General features: G+C 35.4%; 1 protein-coding gene across 2 annotated transcripts in view; it reads right to left on the bottom strand.

Annotated features, from left to right (window-relative positions):
- The window catches only part of LOC123547594 (E3 ubiquitin-protein ligase MARCHF5-like), a 43,429-nt gene that overhangs the window by 17,483 nt on the left and 3,396 nt on the right, over positions 1–22,550 (bottom strand). The window contains exons 2-4 of one of the 2 annotated variants that reach the window (XM_053551880.1): positions 2,685–3,071; positions 1,995–2,197; positions 1,174–1,304 (exon numbers count right to left, since the gene is read on the bottom strand). In XM_053551880.1, coding sequence (XP_053407855.1) covers positions 1,174–1,304; positions 1,995–2,197; positions 2,685–2,725 — 375 coding nt within the window. In that variant the 5' untranslated portion in view covers positions 2,726–3,071. Of the gene's footprint in view, positions 1–1,173; positions 1,305–1,994; positions 2,224–2,684; positions 3,072–22,550 lie in introns of both variants that reach the window. The other variant, XM_053551881.1, reaches the window with a different exon arrangement.

The raw sequence follows: 22,550 nt of genomic DNA on the forward strand, positions 1-22,550 counted from the left end.
TTATATAACCTATAAGGAGCAGCTCACTGTAGCACTAAATAAACTAACTCAATAACTAATCAAACACATCCTTATTAAGCACATAATCCATGAGGTCAAAACAAACTGCTCCAAACAAATCGGATTTTACAGGCAATTCCCTAGTGAATTTCTATAAAATAAACAGATACAATATTGAAGTTCAGCTGACCTTTTAAACAAGGCACAAACCAGTTGAAATCTTTTGATCTTGGCTTTATGGCACACAAATACAGAAAACAAGTGATATGGTTCCAAATAGAACTCAAAATTGTGGTTTCACATCTCACTGACATCAAAATAAAAATATGAGGTACAGAAAAACTTACATATCTGCTGGAATCAAGAGATACAGGCAAAATCAAGACTACGAGGGTTGAACGCAATACTGTCATAAGTCCTTCTTTATTTAATAGGAGTTACTACAGTATTGCGTTCAGCCCTTATTAATTTAGTGTTCTGACCCTTTTAGTTACCTCTTATGACCATGAAGGGTGGAGGCTGTGGTTACAATTTTTATCACACATAAGTTGTCAACCCAGAACCACATCAGATCTCTGATCCATTTGAAATCAGAATGTCACAAGTTAATGATGAATTAGAGCAAATATGTTTCCTCAATAATTTTGAAACTTAATCATCCTTAAGCTTGACTATACTTAAAATCATGAGGATCCAGTAGTGTAGAGATACAGCATCCAACTTTTGATCAAAAGACAGGGAGTTTAAATCCCCCCAAAAGTGAGACTGAACTGCGCTACACATGGGACTGTCCTAGGCCTATGGTTATAAAACGCAGTTCGGAAACAAGTCTCAAATCTAAAGCATCTTATCGGTTTACTGGTTCTAAGCTCAAACTTGAAAATGACCAATGGTAGGGCACAATTCTGAGACTGGTCTAAAAACTCAGTTTTATAATCGTGGATCCAGGTCAGAAATAGATGAAGTCAATAAGCATAATACATGTTAGCTTTACAATTTCAATTACAATTGTAAAGTTTAACCGTAACTAAAATATTTAATATTAATGGCACCTGAATTCAAGTAAATTTTATATACATTTGACTCTGAAATACCTTCTTTAACAAAATATAGCAAACTTTTCCCAAAACTCTATGAAGCATTGTAACAGCTTATATGCTATTTGTATCATACCTGCATCACAGTTACAGCACCATAGGTGACCATTGTCCAGTATAATGAACCTATAAATATACCACCAGCCACAAATGGACACGTCTTGTTGATAAGTCTGTCTAGTGGCTCCATTATTGATATCAATGTACCTGTAAACGATAGTCAAAACACTAAATTTCTTTATAACTCCTCTGTAATGCTGATGTACGTCCTGTTGCTATATTTTATGGGAACATTATTTAGTATAATATACGGCATTACATGATCTTTTTCATATCTAAAGGCCATTTCCTATACACACTGAACCAGAATCAAAATTGTCTCGAAAAAATTAGAATGCATTAAGTCTATGAGTCATTTAAATACTAGTACATGCCAAAACAGAACTGAACAGTAAACTTAAACTGAACCGAAAACATGTACAAATTGAAAGCCTGGATGGGTGACGGACTTTGGTTTGAAAAGGTAAAAGCGGCAACATTATTCTACAAGCTGGTTGATTTACTAACTTTTTCCCAGGCAGTTGGATCAAAATTTGGTACATGTCATGGAACAACAGTTGTTTATTAAAAACAACTTCCAGTTTTTTGGTGGAAGTACACATTTATACTTTTGCTTAGCTATATCATGTGTACTGTACTGTAATCCACATATATTTGTTAATTTTATGTTTACATTACATATAGTAATTGTTCATATTTTCAAATAAGAAATTTGGATCTAGTACCAGTATACTCTTACATGTTATTCTAAACATGGTGCATCACTGAAAACATAATAAATGCTCTGACATCACTGAATACTAAGAGCACAAAAAATGTTTCAGAAATTCTACATACTCAGTTTAGGAAAGATGATAATATATTCAGTATTGCACTGGGGGCATGCCACTTTGGCATTACTATTTCCCTTCTGTTTCTCATCAATCCATCGCTGAAGACAATTCTGATGAACCCACATCGTTGTTCCCCGGCACCTACATGGTTTTACCCACATTGCAGTGCGGTCATCTTCGTCAGTGGCAAAACACACCCAGCATGACCTTTAATTTCAATACAATCAGCAAATCTTAGGAGAAAAAATTTAAAATTTTGATCAATATGATAATATATTTCTTCCTGAAAGGGCAGATTACATCTATTGTAAGTAAGTAGTACACGTTATTTTTACATCAGGTAACTTAAAAGTTTATTATATCTAATAAGATATTTCTTGAAATGATAAAGCATGAATATTTTTGTCTTTTGCAGTTGCAAAATGAAACAAAAGTTCTAGGCAGAAATGACGAGGGCCCTTGTGTATTAATCGGTACTGTTACTGTACAGTGCAAAAGATAAGCTTTTGAAGTCAATTAGGATAAGTAAGGTTACCACATTGTTGCTGTTTGGAGAACACTGATGAAATGCAGGCCACAACCGTGGACTGCAAATTTTTGATTTAATATTAATTTTATGCAAAAATGAAGCTGTGTATTAATGCAGAAATGCAGCTATTCCATTGCTCTAATACATGCTAAAGGATCTTCTTACCTATTATCCTCTGTGCTGTCCTGATGTCTGCTTAATGACATGTTGAAAACAAGCAATTTCAATGTTACTAATGAACTGTTGGAAAACTGCTTTACTAGTTTTTTTGTGTTTTTTTTTTCTACTGGTGTCAACAATCTGCTATGGAACTTCCATGTCTGTTAATCTATTTCTGGGTTGAAAGTGAGGCTGGTATCACTGAAGTAACGGGTGAAATCAGTTTCTGTGTAAATAACTGAGGTCTGTATCACAGTATATGTATTGAAGGATGAAATCTATTTCTGTGCTTGAAAGTGAGGTCTGTATCACTGTACTGAAGGGTGAAATCCGTCTCTGTGTTGAAAGTGAGTTTTGTATCACAACTGATCTTAGTATTTTTCTATTACTCTTCTGAAAAAGAAAGTTTTATTAAGTTAAGAACAATTCAACATATTTTTTAAAACAGCATGTCACATGCTTTTTTTGTCTAAAACCATAAGGCAAGTTATCAATTACAACTAAAACTGGTTAACTATGTACTTTTACCTATAGTTATCACACAGGTCTCAAATAGGAAGTTATTGTGAGTGTTCTGCATTAAAAGAAAACTGCCAGCTAAAGTTAACCAGAGTTTAATTAATATAAATACATACAGCATTACCTTTACAACATCATCAGGGTCGAAATGGTATTTACATTCTAGAATTAATTATTTTAGCATTTAAACAGGCGTACTACGAAACTATTGAATAGCGAATGCAGCCATACTACTAACATAAGCTTTTGTCCTAAATCCATGGTGTGTGTTACATTATTGTGCCTTCCATATTTTTACGAACAAAACAAATGGGCTGAGAAAGGACACTGTGATCAATTATAAAATCTGAAACTGACTTTAACAAGAGCTTGTCGAACACGAAATGCCCCCCTTGATGCATTCAGTAATTGCACAAGGAACAGAAATTATATGCTCACTGTAAACAAAAGTCCTACCTTTCTGGTTTAATCTGACCTTGACCTTTAACCTATTAACCTAACAAGAGATTACAGAGTGATCTTGGCGCTATCCACTGAGCCATTTTTGAATGTTCCAAATTTCAAGACTAGCTCAAGGTCAAAATCAAGGTCAAATTTCATTTTGGTACAAAACAATGTGTATGTGGTCCAAATTTGAAAGCTGTGGCTTGAGAAATGTGAAAGCAGGTCACTAGATCAATTTCAAGGTCAAAGTTCATTTCGGTAGACAGAACTATGCATGTGCTTCAAATTTGGAGGCTGTAGCTTGAAAAATGTGAAAGTAGGTAATAGGTAAAAATCAATGTCAAATTTCAATTCAGAACACAAAAATATGCATGCGGTCCAAATTTGAAGCCTGTAGCTTCAGAAATGTGAAAGTAGGTCACTAGGTCAATCTCAAGGTCAAAGTTCATTTCGGTACACAAAACTATGCATGTGGTTCAAACTTGAAGGCTGTAGCTTGAGAAATGTGAAAGTAGGTCACTAGGTCAAAATCAAGGTCAAATTTTATTTCGGAACACAAAACTATGCAAGTGGTCCAAATTTGAAGCCTGTACCTTCAGGAATGTGAAAGTAGGTCACTAGGTCAATCTCAAGATCAAAGTTCATTTCAGTACACAAAACTATGCTTGTGGTTCAAATTTGAAGGCTGTAGCTTGAGAAATGTGAAAGTAGGTCAATAACAAGGTCAACTCATGTCAAGGTTCATCTTGCCATTCAAAACTATACATGTGGTCCAAATTTGAATGATGTAAGTAATGGACTTGAAGATTCTAAGTTTTTCCCTATATAAGTCTATATGAATCATATGACCCCTGGGGTGGGGCCATATTTGACGCTAGAGGGATAATTTTAACAAACTTGGTAGACAACCACTAAATGATGCTACATTACAAAATATCAAAGCCATAGTCTTTGTGGTTTGGACAAGAAGATTTTCAAAGTTTTTCCCTATATAAGTCTATGTAAACCATGTGACCCCCAGGGCGGAGCGATATTTGACCTTTGGTGAATAATTTGAACAATCTTAGTAGAGGACCACTAGATGATGTCATATAGAAAATATCAAAGCCCTAGGCCCTGTGGTTTTGGACAAGATATAAGTCTATATAAACCATGTGACCCCCGGGGTGGGGCCATATTTGACCCCAGGGAAATAATCTGAATAATCTTAGTAGAGGACCACTAGATTTTGCTACATACAAAATATCAAAGCCCTAAGCCCTATGGTTTTGGACAAGAAGATCAGAAACCGTTTAACTGTTCCTGGCCAATGTGACCTTGACCTTTGACCTAATGACCTCAAAATCAATAGGGGTCATCTGCTGGTCATGGCCAACCTAACTATAAATTTTCCTGAAACTAGACCCAAGCGTTCTTGAGTTATTGCCTGGAAACCATTTTACTGTTCCTGGTCACTGTGACCTTGACCTTTGACATACTGACCTCAAAATCAATAGGGGTCATCTGCTGGTCATTACTAACCTCCCTATCAACTTTCATGATCCTAGGCCCAAGTGTTCTTGAGTTACCATCCGGAAACCGTTTTACTATTCAGGGTCACTGTGACCTTGACCTTTGACATACAGACCTCAAAATCAATAGGGGTCATCTGCTGGTGATGACCAACCTCCCTATCAACTTTCATGATACTAGGCCCAAGCCTTCTTGAGTTATCATCCGGAAACGGATTGGTCTACATTCCGACCTACCGACAGACCGACCGACCGACCAACATCTGCAAAACAATATACCCCTCCTTCTTCGAAGGGGGGCATAATAACTAGATGTGTGTCCATAGGACACAGGTGTCCCCACTCCTGCCACTGTAACAATAAACATGGTTTTATGACTCAGGTTAAACAATTTTTAAGATGTTTGCAACACAAACTTTTAAGAACCTTATGTGTATTTTTCACTTAGTTGGCCATAACTCTGGCCTAGCTGAGTAAAATCCTAAAGAGAACACTTCATAGGCTATAAAACAATCCTCTAATGTTTTATGATTCTAGGTCAAGTACATTTTAACATACATGTTTCACAAACTTTTTTTTTTGAGTAAGTCTGGACAAGAAGTCTGGTTTTGTGTAGTGAAATAATGACTGTAGGTAAATATTTTCGGAGCTACGCGCAACAAAACATTAAAATCACAATTTTTTCCTAGATCAGGTGCCATAACTCCTACAATACTGAATGAATCCGGACGGGAAACCCCAGGTGCACAACTGCACATGCTGACCAACATTCCTGTAAACTTTGGTGACACTAGGTCAATACTACGGCGACTGGAGCTACGGGCGACACAACATTAAAATAACCAATTTTTAACTAAGTCAGGGGCCATAACTCCTATAAGACTGAATGAATCTGGACGCGAAACCCCAGGTGCACAACTGCACATGCTAACCAACATTCCTGTAAACTTTGGTGACTCTGGGTCAAATACTTTTGGAGCTACGCGCGACACAACACTAAAATGACCAATTTTTAACTACCGTAGATACCCATGTATAATGCGCACTCGTGTATAATGCGCACCCCCGATTTTGGCCCGAAATCCTGGGAAAAAAACATTTTTGGTCAATTTTGAGGTGGATGGAAAACGAAAGTAGAGTTTACATCGACACCGGTAATAAATTTTATCTCCGCGGCAGAGAGCAGTATCGGTCTCGCGGTACTATCGATTTTTGTTTTCTCGAAAGTAAAACCAGTAAAATATTGTTTTATTTGATGTTTTACCTTTTTAATTAACTTTTTTGAATAAATAAACAGCAGCTGATTTAATATTTCGTAATGGTATTTTTCAAAATGACATGAGCTTCTCAATTCAAACCAATAACAAAAGGTGTGATAGTCTTTTTGTCACGATCAAATAGCCAGTAATTACCGGCAATTAACGTGTCACCTCGTGTCAATTATGTTGTTCACAGTTTGATCTCGGTTAAAGATAATTCTCGATCTTTAATTAGTATCATAATTTTTGTGATTTATTAGCATTTCTTTCATCAAAATACTTTTAAATTTATATGAAATTAATTTTGTTTGAAAGAAAAATAAACCATTCGATCTTTTACGGAACGTAACGGCGATCTTAGATTTTAGATTTTAGCGGTGACAGTAAGCGCGGGGAGTAGTTTCCCTTTACCAAAATGGCGAACATCAGTAACAAACTTGTTTTGAAGTTAGAAAATTGTCTATACCTGTGTATTATGCGCACCCACGATTCGCGGGTGGTCCCGGGGGTAAAAAAACTGCGCATTATACATGGGTATCTACGGTAAGTCAGGGGCCATAACTCCTATAAGACTGAATGAATCTGGACGCAAAACCCCAGGTGCACAACTACACATGCTGACCAACATTCCTGTAAAGTTTTGTGACTCTACGTCAAATACTTTTGGAGCTAGGTGTGACACAACATTCTTGGAAGGACGGACCGACGGAAGGACAAGAGCAAATCTATATATGCCCCCACCACTCCTGGGGGCGAGGGGAGGGGGCACAAAAAATGTCTTATACACAAAAACATTAAAATTGTATTTTTGTAAACAATCTTTAATAGCAACATATGTGCATGATGAAATATGAAGAAACAATTAAAAACTTTGCAATAATAAACATATGGTTGACCCTTTCTGATCATGTTAAGCCCGTTCAAAGGAAAACACACTTTCCAGTATGGCAGCAGCTAGGGTTCTGTTAAACTGAATCTCTAGATCTGGAGTTTAGAGGTCCAGTAAACAATACAGTCGCACTTCGTTACGTTGAACTCAGAGGGACCAGCAAAATCTGTCCGAGTTATCGGTTGTTCGAGCCACTGAACAAAATATATTATACAGCGATTTTGCCCGGACCCGACATCAAGTCGTGTGAAGGGTGGTGTACGAATTATTTGAGTTTGAGCGAAGAAAGTTTGACAGTATACACAGTTACTGTATTACATGTGTATACAGTAACTGACAAGGTAAAACTATAAGTTGTCGTAAAATTGCCGTTATAGAGTACATTCTAGTAAGTATTTTTAAAGATAGCTCTGACACTGGTTGGACTTGGAGCCACACTGAATATGAAATCTTAACAACAATATCCGTTAGTCACCATTATTTCTCAAAAAGTTGAACAAATTAAACAGTTTATGAGAACAATGGAAATGAAAAATACTTAATCAGTCCCGATAAAAAATGCTTCCATTACCCCACACATATTACTTATTACTACTTATAATTTGTCAAATTGGCAATCATGTTTTTCCCAGAATTAAAGGATAATAAAATACTTCTGCTTCCTATCACTTACAATGTATTTCAAAAAACAAAACAAACAAAATCTTATTTACAAGAAAATCTTAACTGTATATTTGAGTTTTGAAATTGTCTCTTATTTTTGATTGCTAATTCCACCTAATAACCACTTGAGGCCCACCATTGCCATTTCTTAAGTGTAATGTGGTGGGGACGCAGTCAGAGGTCACAGGAAGAACAGTCAATCAGTGAAGAGAAAAAAGGTCACAAGGCTAGACGGACCAATTATTGAAGAAGAGCTTCTCTCTTCACAGTCAGACTCCACCAAACATAGATGTTATAATCGGCTAGTTGAAATCCAAGGCCATTTTAGGTAGTTATTCATATGCATTTGTATCTGACTGTTACGGTAAGAAACCCCTTCCACCACTAAAATTATAGAGTGACGACTCCAGTGTAGGGAATACTATTTTCACTATTGTGTATTACTGGACCTATTGACAGCCTGTATACCAGTTATCGAGAAGGCTTGGAACCGGAACTCTAGACTTCAAGTTTTTACGGTATCTCTAGCCACTGCCTCCTGATATCTAGTCATAACAATGAGAAATAGCCTAACCTAAAGAACATCATATGCAATATTTCCAAGAGTGGGGTAGCTGTTGTTCACGAGTGAAGTGAAAGATATTTCTTGTTTAGTTATTTTTCTTATGGGCAGTATCCAATGTTGGCAAAAAGCCGGTCAATATGAGTATTGACCGGGCCTGCGGTCAATACTGGTTTAAACCGGTCAATACTGGTCAATACCGGTCAATACTGGTCGATTCAATACTATGGTCACTTTTAGTTGGTCAATACTGGTTTATTCAACACTTTTACATAATGTACATTCACAGCTTATCATAGGCTGTAATAGTAATATAAAAATAAATTAAATAATAAAGCAATTTGAATAATATAAAATTTTGTTCATTAAAAAGTATAGTGCTCAATACTGGCCGATTCAATTTTGGTCCTTGTCAATGTGCCCTGTTCAGGCTCCATTTTGGACAATATACTTAAGACTAGTCAATACTAGTTTATTCAATGCTTTTATCTTCTTACAGTAGCCTTTATTTTAAATTAATTAAAGATTTTATTACTATCAATTACACTCATTGAAATGGACAGTGCTGGTCAATACAAATTTTGGTCCCACACAATATACCTGATCAGTATATGTAGTGGTCAATACTGGTCTATACTTTGATTGCATTAATTATTTTCAAAATAAAGTTATCATGTTCAATCATTGAGAATTGTACAGTGGGATTAATGATCATGACAGCTAAATTAGTGACTGTGGAGATAAACAGGCCAGCAACATATTGTATATTGTAAGACATGGTGTCAATTAGGCAATGTGACAATAGCTATCAAAACACAAACCACTTCCATCAAAAGGTCCAGGTGTTCACAGCAATTTTTCATTGAATTATTTATAACAGTAAAAATAGATTTATTACTTGTGAATCAAACACTTACTGCTACAGTTTAATACTTTCTGCAAATTAAGTTCAGTTAAATTAGTAGTTTTTCCACTTACTGTGATATTTTTGTAGAAAAATAATATATCTTTGTAATCTATGATCTAACAGAAAATGTTCAATGACCAGTAAAAATTCATCCAATATTGACCAATCAACCACTTCTGACCAATTTAGGAGTACTGATTAGGTTGCTTTAACTAAATAATAATGCCTGCATTCACCATAATCAAGTCCCAAATGCCCCATAACAGTCATTATTTAATTGTTCATAAACTTTGCAAAATATCTTAACAGTCAGTATTGATTAATTGACCAGTATTGACCAATCGACCAGTATTGACCGGTATTGACCACTTCAGGGAGTATTGACCGGGGCGGTTTTAACCGGTTAAAACCGCCGGTTAAAACCAGGGGCAGTTTTAACCGCCCAACATTGGCAGTATCTCCACTCGCGTCAAACACTTAAAAGACCGAAATAGTGGAGGAAATTTCCGATGAAATTGTCATCGCTGAAATTTGGGTTTAAATGATGATTTTGTTGCGAGTATGAAATAAATTCAAATGAAACTTACATGTATCGAAAGGGGATTCTATTCCTCATTGTTTTATGTAAAAATTATCAAATATTTTCCAAAATTACGAATTTTGTGGTGATTTAAACCTGTGTATGTACTGTACATGATAAAAGTTTACCGCGTCTACACGACAATATGGGCAAGTGATAAAACTAAAAACTTTACATGACGGTGTACTGTGATTTATCCTCTATTATTTTGGTCCTTCGATCTGTCAAATTATTTTGACTACCGGAGACACATTCATATTACTGTAGTGATAGTATGTTTATAGGCCACTTCCAACAAAGGCTGTTGGGGTAACCCTTTAGCGAGGTGGCTAGAGTGTCCGCCTAAGGGGTTCAAGCCCCAGTGGGGACCTTGGTATTTTCTCTCTCAGGATTTACTTTAATGGCGACGAGCATGTTTGACGGACTCATGCAGTGAGCATGGAGGGTCATTCTGTAGGCATTGTAACTGAAAATACAGACTTCAGATAGGAGCTATCATTATTAGATGTATGTGAAGTCAACTGCATCAAAATAAAAGGACTGAAAAAAATATCAAAATATAATTTCCTGAAAAAGAGTTATTTGAGCTGAAAAAAATGATCCCGGATGAAATATTTGGAAAAAATGGAGACAACTCCGCAAAGACTTTATGATAGGCTTAGATGACTATTGACCTAGATCCTCATGCAAACTACCCACTTTTTACCACTAATCATGAAAAAAGCATGCATACTTGCCACATGGATTAGCAACCTGAATACAAAACTATGTAAAGATCAAATAATTGATTGCCCTGGGGAAAGTAGAACATTTTTTTGTAGTGAAATTTGTCAACAAACAGACAAATTTTTAAAAAAGTCAAAACCCACAGAATTTCACAAGGTGAACTATGTTGAAAAGGCTACTGCTGGAAATAGAACAATCTCGACTACCCATACATATGCGTCAAAGTATGGGAAAAATATCTAGAAATATGAGAAAATCTAAGAAATCAATTTTGAGACTGTTAGATGCATAAATGTGTAATCATACATGACATTTATCATAGATAGGTTACTTTTCCTTTACACTGATATAACATGGGCAGGATTGGGATTAAGAAATGGTGTTCACTCAACAATATCACTATATAAACAGATTGTTTCCCTTGTGTAAAGAAGGCTTAGGGTAAGTCTCTACATTCTGGAGACCTCTGAAAAGTACAGGAGGAGAAGTGTAGTGATAGTAGGTTTATAGGCCACTTCCAACAGCCTTACTGCTGGGTTAACCCTTTAACGACATAGTTAGAGTGTCCGCCGGACCATAAGGTCTGTGGTTCAAGCCCCAGTGGGGACCTTAGTATTTTCTCTTTCAGGGCAGGCCTTTCGGTAGGTTCTGAACCTCAAGAATCATTGACACTTCAGCCTAAATTTTCAAGGGTCAAAATCAGATTTTCAAGAGTCAAGATCATATTTTCAGGGGTCAAAGTATACTGTTTTAAATGCAACTTCCACAGACTTTATCTAAAACTAGAAGATGCTTTTGTAAAAAAGCGCATGTCTCCCCCAATGCAAAGTCGTATAGGCAAGAAGTCAATAGGGGTCAGGAGCGAAAGTCAAAGGGACACTGATGGTTGGCTGCAATAGGGATCATCTACTTGGCATGGCCATTCATCCCGATAAGTTTCAACACTCTTGGCCTAGTGGTTCTCAAGTCAATGTTCAGGCTCCTGTGACCTTGACCTTTGATCAAGTGACCCCAAAATAAATAGGGGTCATCTACTCTGCATGTCCAATCATCCTATTAAGTTTCAACATTCTAGGTCAAGTGGTTCTCAAGTTATTTTCCAGAAATGATTTTACATGACCAGGCCCCTGTGACCTTGACCTTTAATAGACTGACCCAAAAATCAATAGGGGTCATCTACTCTGCATGTTCAATCATCCTCTGAAGTTTCAACATTCTGGGTCAAGTGGTTCTCAAGTTATTGATCGGAAATTGTTTTCCATGTTCAGGCTCCTGTGACCTTGACCTTTAACAGAGTGACCCCAAAATCGATAGGGGTCATCTACTCTGCATGTTCAATCATCCTATGAAGTTTCAACATTCTGGATCAAGAGGTTCTCAAGTTATTGATCGGAAATGGTTATCAATGTTCAGGCCCCTGTGACCTTGACCTTTAACAGAGTGACCCCAAAAACAATAGGGGTCATTTACTCTGCATGACCAATCATCCTATAAAGTTTCAACATTCTGGGTCGAGTGGTTCTCAAGATACTGACCGGAAACGGTTTTCCATGTTCAGGCCCCTGTGACCTTGATCTTTAAAACAGTGACCCCCAAAATTAATTGGGGTCATTTAATCTGCATGTCCAATTATCCTATGAAGTTTTAACATTCTGTGTCAAGAGGTTCTCAAGTTATTGATCGGAAACGGTTTTCCATATTCAGGCCCCTGTGACCTTGACCTTTAACAGAGTGATCCCAAAATCGATAGGGGTCATTTACTCTGTATGATCAATCATCCTATTAAGTTTCAACATTCTGGGTCAAGTGGTTCTCAAGTTACTGACCAGAAATGGTTTTCAATGTTCAGGCCCCTGTGACCTTGACCTTTAACAGAGTGACCCCAAAAACAATAGGGGTCATCTACTTTGCATGTACAATCATCCTATGAAGTTTTAACATTCTGGGTCAAGTGGTTCTCTAGTTATTGATCGGAAATTGTTTTGGGCATGAAAATGGGTATACTAATTTCCGCAATTTTAGTTTCTGCGGATTTCTGTAGAGAGGTTACTTTAATTTCTGCGTTTATCCATGGAGAGTTCAGACGGATCATCATCAAAATTCAACTTGCGTTTCTTTGAGGTTTTAATCTCCGTTTTATACCTGTCTCTGAAATATCTCACAGTGCTTTCTCTAAGACTGGGAAATTCATTGCGGAAATGTCTCTATGTCGGTCCATGCATACTTGCATATTTTGCAATTTGTGCCCGATCCTTCGGCGAATACGTTGCATATTTTCCCCTCTTTTTACTTGATGAACTTGCGTTATTTCAGAATCGCACCTATTTTCACCGTCAGTTAATTTTTTTACAATTTCATTGCAGTCGTTTATTTCTCGTGGCGACAAGCTATCAGACAAGGGCCCGTTGGGATCCGGCAAGCCTTTTCTAACAAGGTATTTCAGCAGAGCCATTAATTTACAAATCTTGCTTGAACTATCACAAACACCAAACTGGCTAATTGATTGTACACATAAACTGATAAATTCTTTTGTATTTTACTGCTAGTGTTACAAAAGTTAAGCGAGGGGCTACTAGCGGGATACGTGTATTGATTAAGTAATTTAAAGTACACAGGTAAAAAGAGGCGACAAACGGGGCGATCCGATATACGAAACTACGAAATATTTGCGAATTTAATTTTTGCGGCTGGAAGAGACCCGCAAAATATCGCAGAAATTACCTACCCGCAGAAATAACCAGTTATATGGTGCAACATTGCCTAAAAGTAGGTCGGGTTTGGTGCCTTTGCACGTTTTATTTTCGGAAAATGCTTCAAAATAAAAGCTGCTTTTGCAACAGTTGTCATATTTTTCTTAAATGCAGACTTTTTATTTAGATTGCACTAGAAAATCTCGTAGGAAATGACCGAAAACCATGGTCGCGAAAACAGCTGACTAATATGGAAAACGAAAGTAAGCATTAAATTCTTGATAAAATATCTGTTTTAAATTTCATTTCTTTCATCATACCTATTCAATACTTATAATTTTTGCTTATTTAAAGCATTTTTATTTGGGCCAAATGATAATATATTTGCTATAGATCGTAATGGCCAACCAGCTCATATAATCGTATCAACACACAAAATAATGGTTTTAATTATCCAATTTGTTGTTCAGTAATAAGATAAGATAAGTTTTATTTTAGGAAGTGTCTAGCCGTCCGGTGCCATCCGGTAATAGATTTCCTAATGAATAAGCAATGATACCTGTTATTTACTAAAGATATCGATACTCAGGGTTTCCGCTGCTATTCGCCAATTCCTTTTTTGGCGAAAATAAAATTAAATTGGAGAAAAAAAATTCCAGTTAACAATTTTAAATTTACGTAAAATAAACATCCGAGGTAAACCTGTATAGCGGTCTGTTTTACTACCAGATATCGTCTCAAACAACACCGTTACAATAGAATCGTGCCGACTATCACCGATCAATAATATTATACACAGCGTGTCACGGATAATCTGATATTTAGCAATACATGAAGACAATACACCGTGTCGATACCGAATTACATCTCTGGGCATAATTTAAAACTTCGCCGAGTCACAAGAGTGTTCCTCCACGCAAGAACGATTATCAGTCAATCTGATTCGCCAAATTATGCCCCGCCTACTATTACGGAAGCAAATGAAACGAAATATTTGCTGAGCGCTTCGTCTAAAGCCCCACCCATTTTCTTGAGACTAAAACGGAAGTTATTTTTAATATCAAGCCCATTTGCCGAAGTAATCGATAATAATGACAATTCGAAGAAATTATAGATAAATTTGCGCGATAGATATTTAGACAAATTTGCGCGATCGTAAAATATTACTTCTAAATATATCTATGCGCTCGTAAATTTCAGTCCCATATTTCAGCGCGTTCATACAATTTCAGTCGAAGAATCTTTGAGATACAAATGAACTAAAGCAGTTCTTTTGGTTCTTTTACGTGCCCAACATATAGCATTGATACACGGCCCCATCCAAGGGCATCAAATAAAGAGCTACTTGAACCTTTAGGTGGTATTTTCGCTATACATTTTTTTGTATGAAACATTATAGAAAATTAGATTTATATATAACGAAACATTAAGCTTTTTAAAAAGCTTTTCAAATGTCATAAAATAAAATAAAACACGCTGTTTTGGATAAATGACCTTATATAAAGTTTGAAATAAAAAGTTAGAAATTAAAGAGTTAAATGTTCATGTTTTCGAAACATCTTAGTAGTGAAAAATGACCATTAAAGGGAGATAATTCAAAATTGGTAAACTCTATATAGGGATAGTTTTATAGATTTGTTTTGAAAATTGTTGAGAAGATTAAAACCTATTTTTGATTCAATGTGATATTAGGATAGACTGGTTCAAGAGCAAATTGCATGGTTAAAGTATCAATGAAAAAGAGATTGAAATCAAAGGCCTGAAGGGCCTGAGAGTCGGCTAATGATTGATGTACTGGTAGTATAGTCTACCAGTTTCAATTTGGTTTTAGTTTTTTTCCCCAGCTGAACAGAGATTTTGTTACAATAGATGAAATGGACATTCAATCGATGCCTAGTAAAACTTTGATTGACATTATACAAGTATTTAAACCCAATATATTTCTCTAAAATTGACGAGTGGTTCGCAAAAATAAAAATGTTGAAAGTACTAACTACAATTTGACAGGTGACACTAAGATACTGCCCATGACTATAAATATTTTTCCAGTAAACATTTGCCTCCGGCATTACCAAAACAGGCAATTATCGGCTGGTATATATTCGCACATGATAAAATTTGAATATGATAATTTATATATTGAAATTTATTAGCGCGGATTGCCACATACAATTTGTAACGGATGGACGAAAGAACTGTTCAGATATTTTACAGATAAGGGGCCTGGCAATAACCGTGTCACACGCTAGGTATTGTTCAATCATATTATAAGGGATGTGAATTTAAAGTATACTTACTTTTGCGTTTAAAGATATGTAAATGTTGCTGAGTGTCAATATATAGTGTCATGAATGTTTACACTGACAGGAAAATTGCGCATTCGAAACTTAGAGAAGTTACTCGGACTAGCTACCAATTTCGGAAAAGATAACCAATATTAATAAATGCAGTTCTTTTTTAGTTAAAACCATCATTTATTCAATTTCAGACCTGTTAACCCCTTCAAAACCATGTCAGTAGTCCCCAAGTCTATGTACTTTCAATGATCCGTTTTGATTCATGTAGACAGACAGGCCCAGACTGGGCTGAAAAAAATGTTTGAGCCATTTTTACGTGGTCGGTAGCAGGGTGGGTGTGGGGAGGGGTGTTCCTTCCTGCTTTGAACTGCAGTCAGATTTTGAAATGGGCATTGTGGCAGGTGGTAAAAGGGCAAATGTATCAAACTGTAAAGTGGCAATATGGGGGGAGGGTGTGGGAGGATACCCCCTCCTGCAAGTAGGGTTTGGGGTACCACCACAAGGAAATTTTGAAAATGTAGACCCTTGATACAGCCTTTGGTGCGATTTCTAACTGAAAATTTTATGTTTCAATTTCTAAATATTACCTAGATTCTTTTTAGTATTACAATATTCAAAGTATGAATGACTGTCACTTCATATTTTTTGACTTTCAGGTCATGCCTCAGCACTAGAATATAAGTCTGATATTGATTCTATGTATGTATTATAAAAATAAATTCTAGAATCATTCCTGTTACAATAATATCTATCATGTCTGTTACTTTAATGTTTAAATTTCATAACTCAGCTCGATATTTACCCAAAATATTATATCCGGATATGATTACACTTTCTTTTATACCGCCAAAATCTCCAGTTTCAACAATATGTTTTACAAATTGTGATGATATGAAGACAGTTTAGCAGCAATTGGCAGTATCTGACATTGAAGTTTACGGTGAAATTATTTAAATCATTTCATAAAAAAAATTGTTTCGTTTCGTCAAAGCACTCTAACATAACGATCTACTTTCGATTTCAAAAACTACAAGAAAATACAATTTAATGTTTCGCCGATTTGTTTATTTCTCGTAAAATAAATAAAATCATTTTTAAAATCAGTAGTAATTAAACAAATCAGTAAGAGCTCTTTCTCGGGATAATTTATCCGCTTACTGACTGCAAAAGTCAAGCCATGTGTCATCATGAAAAGCAGAATGGGTGACGGTTTCATTTTTTTGCGAACCTGAATCGTAAGCAAATTATCCAAACCAGTCAAAATTCCAAAAAAGGTTACGATCTAGATTCTTTCTAGTATTACAATATCCAAAGTATGACTGTCACTTCATCTTTTTACTTTCAAATCATGCCTCAGGACTAGAATACGAGTCTGACATAGATTATATGTAGGCGTAATAAAAATAAATTCTAGAATCATTTCTGTTACAATAATATCTATCATGTATGTTACTTGAATGTTAAAGTTTCATAACACAGCTCGATATTTACCCAAAATATTATATCCGGATACGATTACACTTTTCTCCAGTTTCAACAATATATTTTACAAATTGTGATGATACGAAGACATTTAGCAGCAATTGGCAGTATCTGACATTGAAGTTTACGGTTAAATTACCTCTTATTTAAATCTTTTCATAAAAAAGTTGTTTCGTTTCACCATCATAAGCAGACCCTGTACATCAAGAAACATAACTCCATCTTGCTTTTTGCAAGATTTATTGCCCCTTTTGGACTTAGAAAATCAGTTTTCTTGGTTAAGTTTTATGTTTAGGTCAGCTTTTATCCTAAACTATCAAAGCTATTCTTTTAAGACTTGCAACACTTGTTGACCATCATAAGTTGACCCTTTACAGCAAGAAACATAACTCCATCCTGCTTTTTGCAAGATTTATGGCCCCTTTTGGACTTAGAAAATATCAGATTTCTTGGTTAAGTTTTATGTTTAGGTCAACTTTTTCTCTTAAACTATCAAAGCTATTGCTTTGAAACTTGCAACACTTGTTGACCATCATAAGCTGACCCTGTACAGCAAGCAACATAACTCCATCCTGCTTTTTGCAATAATTATTGCCCCTTTTGGACTTAGAAAATCATTTTCTTGGTTGAGTATTATGTTTAAGTCAACTTTTCTCATAAACTATCAAAGCTATTGCTTTAAAACTTGCAACAGTTTTTCACCATCATAAGTGGACACTAAACATCAAGAAACATAACTCTATCCTGCTTTTTGCAAGAATGATGGCCCTTTTTAGACTTAGAAAATCATGGGTAGGACAATATTTCTATTACACAAAAAAAATCAGATGAGCGTCAGCATCCGCAAGGCGGTGCTCTTGTTAATATCAGTAGTAACTAAACAAACCAGTAAGAGCTTCTTCTTCCGATAATTTATCCGTTTACTGACTGCAAAATTCAACCCACGCAAAGTTATAAACAGGTCACGCGTGTTCGCCGAGAAGTGTCCAAAATGTAGTTAGGATTCATCCGCGAAGTCTCGCGGAAGAATTAACGTACTGCACATATCTTATTCGGGTCATTTAAAATGAAGCTGTCATAATTTAATTTCATCGATGTGGTAAACTCTTTGATAAGAGACATTCCAATGCTTTCAGAGGTACCCACTCAATAAAATACTAGCAGTATGTTCTGGAACTATATTTTGTCTTTCGCTGGATGTTACGCAAGCTTTGTAAGCCTGCGCAATTCATAAAATGCACAGCACAATAAATTTGCTATTTGCGCAATGATTTTAAAGATTATTTTTTGAAACGGACAGGGTAACAAATGGATAATTTGGCTAATAAGTTAATATGCAGTTTTTATTTGAATTTGTGAACATCATATTTGCTATTTTGTGACAAAAGGGCATAAAATTCGTCACCGTAATCATATGCGCAAATGTATTACCAAATCCCGCAGAATCGTTATGCGTGTTTATGCTTAATGAGTTACCGCGGAAGAAAATACGTGGCTTTATTCGAGTATTGCACAATTACAAGTCATAAATATGACAGATTACATCGTATATTGGTCATAGCAAATAGGATTGACATAAATGAACTTCATTCGATCAATGAACTCTTTGAAATTAGGGACAATCCAATGGAACTACATCACTTCGCTGTGTTGTGAGGCCATTTAAGAATGAGAAATCGTGCGATAGCAAGGACTCGTCAAACGCTTGACAGCGTTTAGCCGACTCAAAAAAATGGTATATAATTTTGAACTGACTACTTATCCTTACATGATAAATCAGTTTTAATGTGTATGTATCTGCTTGTTGAGTTATTTGTGGAATGTAGAAAATAAATATTAAAAACTGAACTAATTGAGTGGTATTAAATTCATTCTAATTTTTTCGACATTATTCATCCTCCGTCCGCCGCACGCAACTTTTTCTTTAAAAAATTTAAGTGGCGGAAAAAAAATGTGCCCAGTGGAAACCCTGGGTACTTATCTGCAAACAATATTTTGTGTGAATACATACTAAAGATTTACTTTTAAACGTCTCAAATAAATCACTGCATTATTCAGTTGATAAAATGAAAGTTTGCCAAAATAAATAATGGCGAGATCGTCGTGACGTCACTCATTAAAATCTGTTCATCTGGTAGCGGGCAAAACAATGTTTTTATGGGATCGGATTTGCAAAATTAAAACAGTTTTGAAATACTTAAAAGTTTCATATTTTAGTATTCAAATATTTTTTTTAAATGAATAACTGTTTTAAATGACATTTAATTTCAACTGCGGCAGTGTGATGTTCAAAACATTTAGAAAAACAGTAGTTAAGCGTTCATAATTAATCCTTTTTATTTTGAAATAATAGTCAAAATTATTTAATGAATTGCTTTCCATTCATCAAAAAAAATATTTGTAAATTTGTGTTTTAAGAATTAAAGTTTAGGCCGTTAGAAAAACATCACTTTTTACAAAATAACATGGACGTTCGGCGATCAATGTTTTATCATTTCTAAAAATAGAATAGCAACGGATTTGTATACAAACACTATCTCATTTGTTTTATCAACTGAAAACTCGGTAATCTGTTTGAGACAATGAAAATATATACAATATTTCAATTACAGATAAGTATTGATACCTTAAGTAAATAACAGTTAAAACTATATAAAATCATTACATATAATTATATTCATTAAGAAATCAATTACCGGATGGTCCGGTAACCGGATGGCTAGAACGCAGGCTAGGCATCTGGTTACCGGACGGGTAGACACTTCCTTTATTTTACGTCAGCAAGACAAATAACAATACATCATAAGCTGTATGAATACTACTAATTAACAGGGTTCCCGTTGTCGGTCGCCAATGGCGCCAAATGCGACAAAATATAAATTCTGGCGCTAAAAATATTCAATTGGCGAATTCCATTGGCGCCTACAAGATAATCGTCGATCTGATCTTCTGATCTTTCTCAATGACGCAATAACGGATTATCCGATATTTAACACTACACGAAGACAATACACAACGTGTCAATACCGATTTACACCTCGGGGCATAATTTAAAACTTCGCGGAGTCACTAGAGCGTTCCTCCACGCAAGAACGATTATCAGTCAATCTCATTCGCCAAATTTAGCCCCGCCTACTTACACGAAAGCAAATGAAACGAAATATTAGCTGCGTGCTTCGTCTAATGCACCATCTTTTTATGATGCAAAAAAAAAAAAAAACGCGAGATAAATTTACAGGTTATTTTAATGACAATCAGATTCGCCGAAGTAATCGAGACCGAGAAAATGCCGGAAATAATGACACGTCAAAGCTCGATCAAAAGATACACATATTCTTCGATCGTAAATAGATAAATTTTGCACAGCGTTGTTTAATAAATCTACGCGTTCATAAATTTCAGTCGCGGTCGTATAATTTCAATCGGAGAATTTTTGAGATACAAATGAACTAAAGCAGTTCTTTTGGTTCTTTTACGTGCCCAACGTAAAGCATTGATACACGGGGGATAATTTAAAAAGCTCAACCCCAGAGCTTCAAAACAAAGTGCTAATAATACCTGTAGGTGGTATTTTCGCTATACATTAGTATGTATGAAAGGAACTAGAAATTTACTTATATATATAATAAAACTTAAGCATTTTAAAAAGCTTTTCAAAAGTTACAAAATAATATAAAACAACACTGTTTTTGATAAATGACCTAAATTAATTTTGAAATAAAAAGTTAAAAGAATAAAGAGATAAATATTCATGTTTTAAAAACATCTATTAAGTGAAAATGACATTAAAGGGAGATAATTAAATATGGCAAACTATATAAAGGGATAATTTAATAGATTGCGCAATTACTTTTGTTTAGAAAATGTTCTTGAAAATGGTTGAGAAGATTAAAAACTTTTTTTGATTCAATGTGATATTAGGATAAATATTCATGTTTTAAAAACATCTATTTAGTGAAAATGACCCTTAAAGGGAGATAATTAAAAATGGCAAACTATATAAAGGGATAATTTTATAGATTGAGCAATTACTTTTGTTTAGAAAATGTTCTTGAAAATGGTTGAGAAGATTAAAAACTATTTCTGATTTAATGTGATATTAGGATAGACTGATTCAAGAGCAAATTGCATGGTTACTGTAAAGAATCAAATGAAAAAGAGATTGAAAAAGAAAATGGTATGTCGCCCATCACAGACTATTGGCTCCAACTTGAGAGCCACTGGCGCAAACTTTTCCTGATTGGCGAATTTGTTGGCGCAAAGTGAAATTGACCCAGAGGAAACCCTGTAATTAACAAGTTGTGAAAACACGATAATAGCCTAGGCTGCTCTTCACATTGTTTATCAATTGTTGATAATGACCGGCATTATTGTATTAAACAGTGTCAGTCGGCGAAAGGCATGATTGATATCTGTCAGTAGCCAATTCCCAACAAACACATGACGTCGAAACAACGTTGCATTTTGGTCGCGATGTCGGCGACCTAAATACAACGTCAACGTCTGTTCAACGTAATATTCATGACGTCTAGTAGACGTTAGATTTAGATGTCTATACGACGTTGGATTCTGGTCGAACTGGAAGAAAGTGCAATGCTGTTCTTTGTTAAACTGTCTGCTTTTAGAATTAGAACAATAATAATAAATTTTGTACAGGAAATCAATATACATTGAACATGAATAAATTATTAGACTCTTAAACTTTTATAACCCAGGGTCTTCTCTACACATGTTTGTCTATTAGTCACACATCCTCCAGATAAGACGGCTTTTGTTTACACTATTTCTGTAATTTTAATGTTATTTCTAGAGCGATGCAGCGGGGCACCCCGCCCTGCCCTTTTTTACTGCCGCCATGCTGCCCTTAAAATGTGCCCTCTTGCTTTTGATATTCTGCTAAATCCCGCCAATTTCCCTGTTGACATGCCTCGACGATTTTTTTGTTTAGTATAATAACAAAGTATATATCAATGCAGTTTGATTCTACTGTGATTTCAACTAGATAATGCACAAATTTTAATGAATATCGAAAATAAAAGTAAGGTTAGAATGTCCGTTCACGAGTCTTATTACTCCCGATGTCGTATGCAACTTTTCCATATTTCCTTTAAAAAAGCTGACTGTTGGTGTATTTTTTATGATGAGAAACATCAAAATTTTAAGAAGTATGTCTGGTTTAACCTTGTGGGTCATGTAAACTGTGTAAAAACTATTTTCAGACAACATTCCGAAATGTGTACCAGTATCCGGATAGTATATTTTGGATATGCGTTTTAGTAAACTTTAACCTGACTGTAGTAGCACTTTTCTGTTAATGAAATACTGATGAAAGACCTGATCAAT

Source organism: Mercenaria mercenaria, chromosome 9, assembly GCF_021730395.1.
Source record: "Mercenaria mercenaria strain notata chromosome 9, MADL_Memer_1, whole genome shotgun sequence".
Taxonomy (NCBI): Eukaryota; Metazoa; Mollusca; class Bivalvia; order Venerida; family Veneridae; genus Mercenaria; species Mercenaria mercenaria.